This window comes from Nothobranchius furzeri, chromosome 10 (genome assembly GCF_043380555.1).
Source record: "Nothobranchius furzeri strain GRZ-AD chromosome 10, NfurGRZ-RIMD1, whole genome shotgun sequence".
NCBI lineage: Eukaryota > Metazoa > Chordata > Actinopteri > Cyprinodontiformes > Nothobranchiidae > Nothobranchius > Nothobranchius furzeri.
Genome location: NC_091750.1, coordinates 55,214,550 through 55,228,293, shown reverse-complemented (window position 1 = coordinate 55,228,293; position 13,744 = coordinate 55,214,550). Strand labels below are relative to the sequence as shown.

General features: G+C 42.4%; 1 protein-coding gene across 2 annotated transcripts in view; it reads left to right on the top strand.

The window, feature by feature from the left end:
- LOC107386713 (glutaredoxin domain-containing cysteine-rich protein 2) overlaps positions 1-12,677 on the top strand; it is a 76,062-nt gene extending 63,385 nt beyond the window's left edge. For both annotated transcript variants that reach the window (XM_070555796.1, XM_070555797.1), the window contains exons 4-6: positions 3,313-3,422; positions 5,401-5,625; positions 12,278-12,677. In XM_070555796.1, coding sequence (XP_070411897.1) covers positions 3,313-3,422; positions 5,401-5,625; positions 12,278-12,451 — 509 coding nt within the window. In that variant the 3' untranslated portion in view covers positions 12,452-12,677. The remainder of the gene's footprint in view (positions 1-3,312; positions 3,423-5,400; positions 5,626-12,277) is intronic.
- Positions 12,678-13,744: the final 1,067 nt, after the last annotated feature.

Genomic DNA, 13,744 nt, shown 5'->3' with positions numbered 1-13,744 from the left:
CTATACAAGTCACCGGATGTTCAGGATGGGGTTTGTGTCGTCTGACACCTGCACACACTGTACACACAAAGGTGGGTTCACTGGGGTGTCCGGGGATGGAGACTAGGAGGGAGATCTGGCCATCTTGTAGAGGTTTGGGGTGGTGGGTTGCTTTGCTCAGCATTGGGCAGTGGTGCCTCCTCATCATCACCCCAGCAGAAAGGGGCGAACTCTGGGAAGCGGTACCGGGACCAGAGTGAATAGGGTGTGTATGAGGAGTATGAGTGGGTGTCTAGCGTTCATTTTTTTAAGTTTTAGGTTGTATGTGTATGCGTGAGCATGAGGGAGGGAGTGTGTGACTGTGTCTGTGTATGGCTGTATATGTCAGGTGGGGTCTTGGACTCCTCCCCTCTCCTCGGAATTCTTGTGCTACTACACATCTTCGCCTACCCTCCCCCTGCCACATTTGGTGTGGAGTGTGGTGCCTTGGTCTGCCTGAGTGTTCGCGGCTTGCGGGTCAGGGGGCTTAAGATTTTTTGGAGGCTGCCTGATTAATCTCGGTGGCTTCCTAGTGGGATCTGAGTCCCTGGTCTCTGTTGGGTCCCCGACGGGGCTGGTCGCCCCTGGGTCCTGGGTCACTGGGTTCCGGGCTCGGCCGGCTTGGGGTGTCAGGCTGGGGGGGGGGGGGGGCTGTGGGCTTGCCGCTGATATCTCCCGGAACTCTGCCAGCTGCTGGTTGTGGCCCCCTGGGCAATCCTCTGCGCCTCTCGAGGGGGGCAGGGGCTTTTCTGGTTACAGTCTCCGTGGGATCCCTGTGCTCTGGGGCAACTCCTGGATCTCTGGGACTTGGAGCTCCCTCCATCTCCTACACATCTTTGGGGGGCAGATCTGTGGCCCCTCACACTCTGTATTGGACGCTCCTATAGAGAAACCTTACATATACAAGCACGTGTACACACACAGGTGCTCACATGGTGATCTCATAAGTATGGTCTTCGGCATTTTCAACACATGTCTTAAGGCTGTGGTTGGCACTTAATGCTCTGTGATTGTTCAGTAAAACAATGTTGATTTTATATTTCCTCATCAGGTTGATGCAGTGATAGCTTGCTCCTGATGTACTGTTGTGTACCCCTTTCTTTTTTTCGGTTTGATTTTCTCTAGAAGCAGACTCTTGTTCACCATTGATTGTTTATTTTTGTGGAACCCTCCCCTCCTTTTGTTTCTTCCTTTCTCTTTCGCCTCTGTCTCCGTGTCTGGTTGGAATTATAAAGCATTCAAAAAACAATTACAATAAAGTTTTAAGTGTCCGGAGTGACATTAAAGCAGAAGCTTTGATGCTCCACCTGAGAGTAAATCTGTAAAGCTTGTTACCAGCATTCAGACATTGACTACGTTTACATGCAGCCAATATCCGGGTTATGATCGGGTTAAGGTCGGTATTCGGGTTTCTGAGTTGGTCAGAATAACCCGTTTACAAGCATAAATAGAAAGAGTTACCTCTAACTTGCATAACCTGATTTAAATTCGGACGTTGGGGTAGTGTCAGGATGTATGGACTATGTCCAGACGCAATATGCGTCATTTCTGGTTCTTCTTGTTTCGGTATCCGTGAAAACAACAACATGTTTCCCAGTTCGGAAGAGATAGTGACCGCATTTGTTTGCGCTTTAGTTTCCTCGTCACTCCAAAAGTGTGGTGCTGTGCCACGACTCGCCATGTTGCTCCCAACTTGTATACTTCCGGTGTTCTGGTGCATACAAGACGTCTCGCTACTCAAAAGACCAAGATTCCTTGCAAACAGAGCATGCGCAGAACACACGCTTTGATAGGGATATCCCGATATGCGTTTACATGACCAAACATTCGGGTTAGAAAAGGGTTACCCCAGGTGTAGTAACCGGGTTTTTAAAAACCCGGTTATGAGCATATCCGGAGTTTGGGCGGTTTTTGACCTGCGGAACCGGGTTATTGTGAATATTCGGGTTTTAAAAGGGTTACTGGATGCATGTAAACGCACAGATTAATTCTGTTTGCTTCACAGCCAGACAGGACACGGGGGGTGGGGGGGAGAGTCATAAGATGATGGTAAATTTAAAAGCTGTTGCCACGCAATAACTATTGATGCAAACATAGTCTCCTTCTAGATATTTCATAAAATGTCCAAGACCGATTTGTAATAAATGGCGGGGGGATATGACATTGAGTAATCAAAGTGGCAATTCAAGGGTTAAAATCCTCAAAATGATGGAAGTTTTTATAAATATTAGATAGCAACTTTCTGCCGGAATACAGACATTTTCAAGAGGTTTTTTACCTGTTCAATCTATTCCAGTTTCCGTATCATGGGTTAGCGGTTAGGGTTGGCTTGGTGAGATGGTTAGTCTGCGTTATCCCCCCTGCCGCTTGATAGCTCTGCAGAGTATGGAATGGAATCCAGAGGAGTGCACGCTCACACTCGAAATCAGGTTCAATCTTAAGCAATTGGTGTCTGGCTTTATAGGAAGTGCACATGCAGATGGTTGTTCCAAGAGGCCGTCGGCAGTCATCCTATTGATCTGAGATGTGCAATGAGACAAAGCTAAGTCTCAGTGAGTGTGTGTGCCCAGTTTGGGTGAAACCCAGCCAGTGCTCGAGTGGAATGTGGAATGTGGTCTCAAAATGTATATGATGAGTGCTTCTGTCCAGTTTAGGTAAAAGCCAAACAATGCTTGAGTGACATGTGGGAAAGCGGAGGGAGAGGGATGTAGAACGTTAGTAAAGTGTTTGTGTTTGAAGTGGGGTGGTCAGTGATGTCTGGGGGTGTGACCTAACCGTTCTTCCATCTCTAGTTCCTCAGTGAAGCAATCATCCAGTTTCATTTGCTTCATCGTCCTCAGGAGGGTCATTGGTTATAAGGTTAGGATGAAGGCCTAGGATCAGGATCATGAACCCTTCATGTAAATCAATGTGACAGAGAGACAGAGCAATGTGAGCGTCAGTAGGTGGGCAGTTTAAAGAGCATTGTGCACCAAACTTCCAAATGCTTACATACCAGTGCAGACCATACCAGACCAGACCATACGTTTCTCACCATACTTAGTTACATGCTTTACCATAATCCATCCCTTACCCTACCATACAAAAGTTTTAAAACTTTTTTTTTCTATACACTTCCTCATCTTTTTTATAAGGCCAAGCTGCCCTTAGAGCACAGCCTTCACTAGATGTTGAGGCTGTCAGAAACAGATGGATGACTTTCACTGACTAAATCCCAAGAGGCATAAAATAGTTTCTGAGTTGTTTCAGGGAGGAGTTTCCCTTTGTTGACAACATGTTTTATTCTGTCCTCAGGAGTCTATCCTACAACAGGCCTCATCGCCCAACGAATAAACGTTTACCGAGGATTGAGAAGCTACAAGGCAGTAGCTGGCTTTGCTGATGTAACAGAGGGAGACAGCATGGTATGCAATCTGACTTCATGTTGTGTCTTTGCTGGTTTTTGTTGTATTTCTAGATGGAAGCAACTCTAGTGTTGAAGTTCCTTCATGCACTCTCAGGTCAGTCTAAAAAGTTTCAAGATCTTTATTGGTTTAGAACTTTGCTTAATAATTGATTCAGACAAATTCAGAGCTTTTGGAAAATTTAACCACATTAAATTGCTTCTGTGTAAGAAATGTGGTAACTAAAGCTGCCTTGTCTGATCAAGCTTTTATTAGTTTTAGTTTATTTATTTATAAAGCACCTTCCACGACCTTATCAGAAGCTCAAGGTGCTGAACCCATCATAAAATCACATGGTAAGAACAAACCTATCACATCTGATACAGGATGTGATATGTTCCCAGTGTCTATTGCCTGAAAGAAACCTGGCACCTGAGTTCTGGACAAACTAGAGCCGTGCAACCACGCCCTGGCTCAGACTGGCCTACACTGCTGTACAGTAGTCAAGACAGGACAGGACAAAAGCATGAAGTACTGATTCTAGTGTGTTCCCCAGACAACACGGGCTTGGTCTTAGACAAATGTCTGAGAATAAAAAACAGGACTGCACAACTGTTTAGGTTCAGGTTATGTGGAGCCAGAGCCATCTAATCTGCCAGAGTTGAGAATTATGACTTCAGTTTAAGAGTCATTCAGGTGTAATTGATCATTGTCATTTTTAGATGGGCAGTGGTCAACAAATGAACATAACTGAGTCTAATTATAAAGGTGGGATTCACTGAGAACTGTACAATACTTGTTACAGCGAAACGCTCATGCAGAACTACGTCACACTGTAAAATGAACACTTATGGACTCGCCTTGGCTCACGATGGGGGAAGGCTGTTGTTTCAGCATTCAGTAATAGCAGAGTGCATCTCAGCTAGTAGAAGCTAACCATTAGCATTAGCAACTCCACAACATGGCAGATTTCCGTCAGGCTTGAAAAAAACAACAACGTTGCACTTTTTCCCAAGAAAGAAAAACGTATGAAGGCAGGGTAAGAGTTGCGTTGCTGTTAGCCAATCAGTGGTGAGACATGTGCATATCATTAGTATTAAGGAGAAAACTCCAAATCCTGCCATTTTCCACTCCCAACTCCTCCTGGATAACTCCACATCTGAGAGTGTTGCTAATATCGGCCCCTTATTCTGAGATGTAGGACCTTTCCCACCGGCAAAATGTAAGGAACAATTAAATGCACATTGATCTGCTCCGCATGGTGAAACTCCACTCTCCCACATAAACACGCCTATTGCTTTGCTTTGTCTTACTTTAGCTTGGCCCGTTTCCCTTTCCAACTGTTTGATGTGGCCGCAGACCTTACCCGACTTTGGAAAATGGATAAAAAAGGTCCCCTTTGACATCCGATCTGGGTATCTAGAGTCCCATTAGCAACAAACATTTGCAAAGCCACCTGCAAATGATTCACTTTTGTAATTTGTGAAATGGGATGAGACATGCCACACAATAAATGACATGAATCTTGGGTAATCAGAGCATCAACTGCTTGTTGTACAAAAAAATCGAGGAGAAACAAGTGGAACAGTATTTTTGTTTTCGCTTGATTTGACAATTGTTGCAGAGCTGCTGTGACAGCAGCTTCATTAGTGCAGAAGGCTAACAGGGAGGTCAGCTACAGTGCATCGCCTGCTGGATTCCTGTCACTTTCATTGTTTTATCTTCCAAACACAGGCACGCTTAGCTCTGGTCACCACATCACTTCCAATCCTCCAGTATTTATCAGTGGAAGGCAGAATTCTAGAGTTAGTTTATCCATTTAGTGCTCTAGTAGAGGAACGTCACAGTGGGCATGTAACGATTTCCTTGTTTAGGGTTTACCTTTGTTTGAAGAGGAATGGCTAGTTTCTAAATTCGTAGCTCTTTATTTTTGATGTTTGACTTCATGAAAAAAAATGTTAGTCATTACAAAATAATATGATATATCATATTGTGGCAGTCCCCAGTGCTGGATTTTGGCAAGATAATCATCTACACCAGCAACCTGCGCATCATAAGAGCCCCACCGAAGAAGCCTGAGATTTTGAGGCAACACTCTGTTCCTCCAGTGGATTTTGAGGAATACCCCAAGGCCAAGGACAGGGAGCGTAGGAGGAGGACTAAATCTCCAATCATGCAAGAGGAGGTCAAGGAGGAGAAACAGATCAGCGACCCAGATGCCAAGGTGATCTGTAAATCATTCTCAGTGGTGTGCTCGGGTTTTCATTTATGTTTATAGACTTTTTGTTTCACTTCTCCTTTACCTTTTCTTGCTCTGTCTTTTTGAAACAAGTTGACTGATCATGCCATAGTCCCCCTTGTACTCCATTCTTTTCTCTTTCTTGTGCTTGTCATGTCCTGTGCCCCTTTTGTCCCCAGCTCCCTCCTGGTTTCCCTCATGTTCTCTATTCTCCCCACCTTTTGGTTTAGTGTTTCAGTTCTCCTGTCTCCTTTAGAGTGTTTCCTTTCCCCACTTGGATCATTTATTTTCTTCTTTTTGGATCACCCTGTGTCTTTGTTTTTACTATGTTTTTAGTTTAGTTTGGTTAATTCAGTGGCTTTGGTTTTCAGGATTAGATCTGGTTTTTCTCTCCTGCTTATTTCTGCTTCACCTTAGTTCATTGTTTTCACCTGTGCCCAATTCCCACACACCTGCCCACCTTCTCCTATCACCCAGTGTATGTATATATACCCTGCCTGTGTCTCTCTGTGTTGTTGGTCCATTGATGTTGTGAGCGTTGTTTTTGCCCCCCCCCCCCCTCTAGTTTCTCAGGTTCTTTGTGCCTTTAGGATTTTGCTCACCCTCCTTAATAAAAGGAATTTTTTTTCTTAGCCAGCCGAGCCCAGGACCCAGCGACTCAAAGGCCCCACCTGGCATGTACAATCATACACAGTTACAATCACACACTCCCTCCCGCATGCTCACACATGTACATACAACCAAAGACTTACAAAAATGCACGCAACAGAGGTGTGCTAAGTCCCCTAGTCTCCCTCCGCCTGCTCCAATATGGTGTTAGTGAGTGTGGATGAGGTGTATTCCATGGCTGTGGTGAGCGGGCAGTGCGGGCATCGTCTGGCCTATGCCAGCTGATGCCACCACACCACCCCACTTGCATCGACTTGGGTCGCTGGGTCCCGGGCTCGGCCGGCTAGGGGGTGGGAGGCTGCGGGCAGGCCTGTGGACTTGCAACCGATATCTCCTGGGACTCTGCCGGCTGCTGGTTGTGGACCCCCCCAGGGCGATCCTCTGCTCCTCTCGAGGGGGGCGGGGCTTTTCTGGTCCCAGTCCCCCTGGGGTCCCTGTGCTCTGGGCAGCTCCTGGATCTCTGGGACTTGGAGCTCCCTCTGTCTCCTGCACATCTTTAGGGGGCAGATCTGTGGCCCCTCACACTCTCTATTGGACGCTCCTATAGAGAAACCTTACATAAACGAGCGCGTGTACACACACAGGTGCTCACATGGTGCTCTCATAAGTAGAGACTTGGGCATGTTCAACACATGTCTTAAGGCTATGGTGGGCACTTAATGCACTGTGATTTATTTTCGTGTGATTGTTCACTTAAACAAAGTTGATTATATATTTCTTCAACAAGATGATGCAGTGATAGCTTGATCTTGTAATTGTTGTGTGTCCCATTTTTTTTCTTCTCTCTTTCTGCAGGTCTAGAAGCAGACTCTTGTTCATTATTGTTTATTTTTGTGAACCCCCACCTTTTGTCTCTTCCTTTCTCTTTCACCTCTGTCTCCGTGTCTGGTCGGAATGAAAAAGCATTCAAAAACAATAACAATAAAGTTTGAAGTATCAGGCGTGACATTAAAAGCAGATGATGCTTTGATGCTCCACCTGAGAGTAGGGTTGTCACGGTATGAAAATTTAACCTCACGGTTATTGTGACCAAAATTATCACGGTTTTCGGTATTATCGCGGTATTTTTTAAACGGTGTTGCATATGTTCAGAAAGCATTTATAGTCCTGTTCTACACAAACTGAAATAGTTCTGAAAAGGTTTAACAGTGTTTATTAAACCTAAAATAACACAAAGCCTTAGCAAAAGTGCAACTTTTCACAAGTAAAGGAACAAATAGCTTCTTTTTCTGGAACATGTTACAGTAGTCAGTGCAGGTTTAAATGATACAAATCCAAACATTCGAAACATAAACAATATGTAAACAAATCAAAGAAACACCACTTGTTTTCTCATATACTTGTTTTCTTCATTATCAAAATGAAAATCTAAAACTCCACTCCACACTTGACTTGAGCACTGTACAAGTCAACCTTAAAAAAATATGTATTTAAAATAAATAGCCACTTTAAACAAATTACTAAAATAACTACTACACTATGTAATCAAATCCAAATGTTCAAGTGTAAATGGCATTGAATAAGTAAACAAATCCATGACAAGGAACTAATTGTATATTTCTCTTCATCATCAACAAATAAGATGCTTCATCCAGCAACAGGGTGTCCGTGACACGGTTTAAATGCTGGCAGAGGACGCTGCGGCTGCAGTATATAGTGACTCGTTGCATTCTCCCTCAACCAAAAGTCCTCACGTCATGCATTTAAGCTAAAATGCTAATGTTAACTTACCTTGCACTGGCTGTAGAGACGTGGGTGATGGTCACGCAGATGTGCCATTAGATTCGAAGTGTTGCTGCCTTTTGCAGACACTTGTTTCCTGCACGTTCTGCAAACGGGATAGCAGTCTTCTATTAGCTGTCCCTCAGCATTTTTCAGAAATCCAAAATATGCCCATACTTCCGATTTAGTTTTCTTTGAGGGCTGATGGATGTCCTGGGCGCTGCCGTCTCCTCCTTCGGCCATTATTTCAGCTTCAAAGTTTTGGTGCCGTTGCAAACTAAAAAGTGCGTGTGCGCGCCGCGGGAACTTCAGCTGAAGCGACGGTGGCTGGTAAGGGTCACCGCGCCGAAACCGCGGCCACGGTAAACCCACCGAGATAATATAGTTTTTTTAAAAACTGGACGGTTATTTTTATTGTCAACCTTTTTACCGGGGTTTACCGCTATACCGGTTACCGTGACAACCCTACCTGAGAGTAAATCTGTAAGGTTTGTTACCAACATTCAGACATCAATTCTGTTTGCTTCACAGCCAGACAGGACACGGGAAAAAAAGGAAAAAAAAAAAAAAAGATTTTTTTTTTCTTACAGCCTCTCCTGCCTGGAGTCATTCTGGGTTTCTGCATTTTGGGTCTGACCTCCTCCTACCGTATCGTGACAGTGCTGGCCCTCCTGGTACAGCAAGCGCTAACCAACTGCCTCAGTGTTATCACTCTACTGTGAACAGATATTCATGAGTCCACAGTTTTCCCTTTTGCCTTTGCAGCATCTGCCTGACACTCACAAGCCAGCAAAGATACCCAACTTGCTATTATTCCCCCACTTTTTGCTCCTCACATTCTTCCTTCATCTTTTCTCATTTCTTGAGCTATCTTCTTAATGAAAATGCTTGTCAAAAAGTTCAAGCTCATTTTTTTACCCTGCAAATAAGAATTTAGACTTTTATAGACAAAAAACAAAATCTCTATAAGTCTTGACGTTTTGGGATGCTTCAAGCCCGGCTATAGCTACCCTAAAAGCATTGCTGGCAAAACTACCAAAACATTTCTGATAAATACTGTATTCAGTGTAGATAATGACTCTATAACAGAAATTAAAGGTCGGTAAGGCTATTATTCAGTGGTGCCCCCAAGGGTGTGCCAGGAGAGGCCATAGCCACCTCTAATAGCTGGCCCCCCAAGGAAGACCCCCTCTTTCAATAAATCATATTTCCATTAGCACAAACCATAAATTAAATCTCTTTAATCAGAAAATAAATATGGTTGCTGCTTCTCATCATTTTGAAAAATAAATTATGGATGTTTTTGTGAAGACAGCAACGTGTATTAAAGTCTTCTAAAAAAGAATCAAAAATGTTGAAATAATAACTCAAATAACAGTGTGAAATATCTTTTTCTGAAATGTCCGTGTTTCATAAATTTGAGGTAAATGTGTTGGATGCACAGCCTGGAAATCCAGACTAAATAAATATATTATTTAGTCTAGCAACACTCCATTGACGGCTCTCGGTCGTGGGGTGGTTTCTATTATTGTCTTTCAAACGATCTCTGTATGCTACTGGACACCGAACAACGTGACGTACTCACTGCAACAGATGTCGGTAAACGAGGTAGTCCGCTGCTGAAGAAGGCAAAATACATATTTTTTTCTTTAAAAAAAAGAACTTAAATACCTCTTTCTGCTCCTGATTCTAATAAAACCCAAGTCTAAATAGTCCAAAATTGATGTAAAAGCTGTTTCAAACGAGCTGTCGCCATCTTGTTCCACTCTGTTGCATCATCCCGCCCACCAGACAAATAGAGGGCCCCAAAGTCTCATGATTTACCAATATTTTCTGGCATTTTCATCCATTTCACCCCAGCAGCCAGGATCCGGGTTTAAGTTAGCATCCACCATCAGCGTCACCTGGCTAGGACATTCTGCTGGGCTCCCATCAGAAACTACTTGAAGCAGGTCTGCCTCTGCCCCCAAGTGGGCCATATCTGCTTCTCTGTGAATCTCTGCAGCTCCATCTAGCATAGCTCCGTTGCCTTCATCGTGAACGTCTTGCTTTTCTATAACCTCCTGTTGGGTCCAGCAGCAGGTTTAAAATATCCTGACAATTTAGGGATTTTCTGCAGAGGATTTTTGTGCTTTTGTTCTTTGATTCTCTCCATTTTTCTTGTCTGAGTGCTGCTCTCATATTTTCTTTCTGACATTTTTTTCATAAGTGCAGCAGCCTATGATACATGAATATGACGTGTCACGTGACACGTTACTTAACTCAAGACCGCCACAATGTTTACCCAATCAGTGTCGCTCATGATTTTGTCGGTCAATACAGCTGAAGAATATTCTTGCATGTAAATTTAAATGAAATCATATAGTTTTATCTGGCCAATGGGGGCCCCAGAACACACGTGGGCCCCTAGGCTTAAGCCATATCAAGCCTGTGCATTAATCCTGGCCTGAGTACAGGGCTACTCTATGTACTGTCTGTAAGTCCCTGCTTGCTCTGTCTACCGTCTCTTGATGCTCATACAGCTGAGAACACAAATGGTGGAGTCCAGAATTTGATTTGTTTTTCAGCACTTTACTGGAGTTCTGATTTCCTTTCATCAGCTCTCCAAAATCTTTTATTTTATTTGCCAGGGAACTCACTCTCTGTGAGTGGAAAAATGGTTTAAACTTTCTTTCTTACACTTTCTTTTGCTCCCCCTTCACATCTGCGGCGTAGCCTTTTCAATTTGTCAGGGATTTGAAGACTTATTCTGGTCATTAGTTGTGCTTTAGAAAGCTTACAGGCATGCTTACTCGTTGTAATAGTTGTTAAGAAGAGCCCAAAGTACCAGTAAAAATCTTTTAAGCAGCACAGCTTCCAAACCAGTGTGGGAAATTCTTCTGGAAAAAAACTCACATGAAATCCTACAAGAATGTAAAATACCAGAATATGACTTGATCAGCTGAGCTAAAAAAAAAGCACAAAGTGAAAATAGAGACAATGTGCAGTTTTACCATTAATTTCTGGAAATATCCATCAAAATTTTGTTAAAAATGAGTGAAATGATGCCCGGTTGTTGAAAAATACTGGTGGCTTTGTAACATATAACTATAAAAATAAGTTCAAAAATACATGGGAGGAGGTCTAAGTCTCTGGGCAACGCCATATTAGATGCAGTTTCCTTCTACGGGAGCCCATGAGGACAAAATGCATTTACTGATTTGTAATTAATTGTTACAAAACTTTTATCATTCTTAAATCATGTTGTTTTACACTTTTACCTCTTCACTTGTTGCCAGTGATGAAAGGGAGTCTGATGTGCTTGTTATTTAGATAAAGATTGCACTCCCCACAGCTTTTGGTAAGGTCTTACTCCAACAAAAAAATACTGCTTTTTGCAACAATTTAGGTATCTACTGCCCCCATCGCCAGGAAAAATACACACTGTCACTTTAAGCTTAAATGTTTTTCGTAAACTTAATACTGCTCTGAATTATATTATATTATATTATATTATATTATATTATATTATATTATATTACATGAAAATAGATACCTTCAAATTCTCATTTGCCTAACAATAATTTCTGAAAAAATGAAAGTAAAAATAGTGCATTGATTAAATTAAGATCAAATCAGGTGTCAGTGCAGCAAACAGAAATAAAAAAATAAAAAATAAATAAATAAAGCACTTCTTGTTGCACCTCAATTTAACTGCATCTGACTATGAAACAGTGTCCTGCTGACTAATGAGTGAGGTTTCATTTTTCCCGTGTCCTCACTGCCAGAACTCTTGGCTGTTTTTATTTTTTGGAGTTTCAGTTAACTAACTGGTCATTAGTGTTGCATTTACGGAAGGTTCAATGAATAACTAAAGACATAATTACAGTCTGCTTGTAGATTACCGAGAGACTCGAGCAGTTGTAGCATTGATGAATGTAATTGTTCAAATTATCTTCTAGTCATTGTGTTTGCTTTGTGTTTCCCAGAAGGAAGGCACGTTTGAGTGAGAAGCTTCTAATTATGAGCTGGCCTGTGGTTCTAACCTAATCCATTTAAAACCAATACAGTATAAATGTTTTAAGTACGACAACTTTGTTTAATTAGAGAAGACAGTCAATCAAATAATGAAAATGACTCCACATATCGTTTTAATGACCATTTTTACAAATGCTGTTCCCAACCATTCTTACTATTTTACCCTTTGCCTCATCTCTCAGTTCCTCCTCTTCATCTTCCTCCCGTAATGCGTTTCTTCTGTCTCCAGGAGGTCGACAGCTGCCAGCATTGTGGTGGTTCAGGCTGCGCTCCCTGCTCCCTGTGTCATGGCAGCAAGCTGTCCATGCTGGCAAATCGCTTCAACGAGTCCATCAGCGATCTGCGTTGCCAAGCCTGCTACCCTCATGGTCTGGAGAGGTGCCAGGCCTGCTCCAGTAAATAGCACCATTTGGCTAAAAACCAGCTCTGGCAAAGAGAAAGAAAGAAAGTTAGTGAACGAGGACTGACGAGCTGTCAGGATGTTAGAAGCATCTTCATGACAGCACGGCTTTAGTCCAAAAATGTTTTTAGTGGGACATTTCTGCTAGAAAACATGCATCGTTGTTGGAAAGGGGAGTTGTTGACTGTGCTGCAGACAATAAAAACATAATAAAACTACACAAAACAATTACCGTGTGCAGTGAACATTACTTAAGATTGCACAAACACATAATGAGTTCCTGTGTTTTCACATAATTTTGCACCTGTACACCTCTTTATCATAAAACTTAATTTGGCAATGTTGGCAACATTAATTAAAATGTTTGATCTGGAGGTTAATTGTACTTACTTTTTTTTTTAATTGTACTTACTGAGAAATCTTTTGGTTTCTTCATTTATTGTGAGAGATTGAAGCCACTGTAATGTAAACTTGATCTTATGGGTCTGTTTATTTGCTTGTTTATGGAGTGCGGACACAGATTGCAAGACGACATGATGGAGGCTGACATAATTACCTCCATCTGCTCATGCCTCAGTGCAAAGCCCAAGTCTACATAGTCCAAAGTCGATGCAAAAGCTTTTTCAACTGAGTCCATTCCTTTGTCGACACCATCTTTGTAGTTTTTGTAGTTAGTAGTCTTTGTTGTTCTTTCGCAGCATAGAGTGCTATGATTGGCCAGACTTAAATTTGTTCGAGCAATGGTAGACCTGTGAGGCTACAATGGAGCATGGTTAGACTGACCTGGTTGCAACACCTTATCTCAGGTGTATACTATTACTTAGTTCAGGACGATTTGCCATTTATTTATATGGATACGGATTTACGGTATAACGTTTTGAAGAACTGCTTTTGATGTGTTCGAGAGCATGTGATCCATCACTGGAATGAAAATGCATGGTTCCTTAAATATCCGTGAAACTAAGTGACACACAAATACAAAAGCGAATGCTGCATAATTACTTGTAATTCAATCTCACTCGTTACACCTCTAATCAATAGCAGTCAGCCACCCTATCATGTCATTCAGGGGTGATTTAACTGAAAAAGGAAAACAAAATTTGAATATTATCACTTCAGTGGCAAACGTTTAACACATCAAACAGCTGCTGTTGGGTCTGAGGGATCCCCTTTGAGCCGTGCTGCATTTCTTTACTTAAAAGTATTAAATTAGCCCGTGAGAAACCATTTAATCAGCAGTTTGTTTATTTCCTGAACAGCTATGAAAAGCCTTGATTAGACTCCGATGTGCTTTGC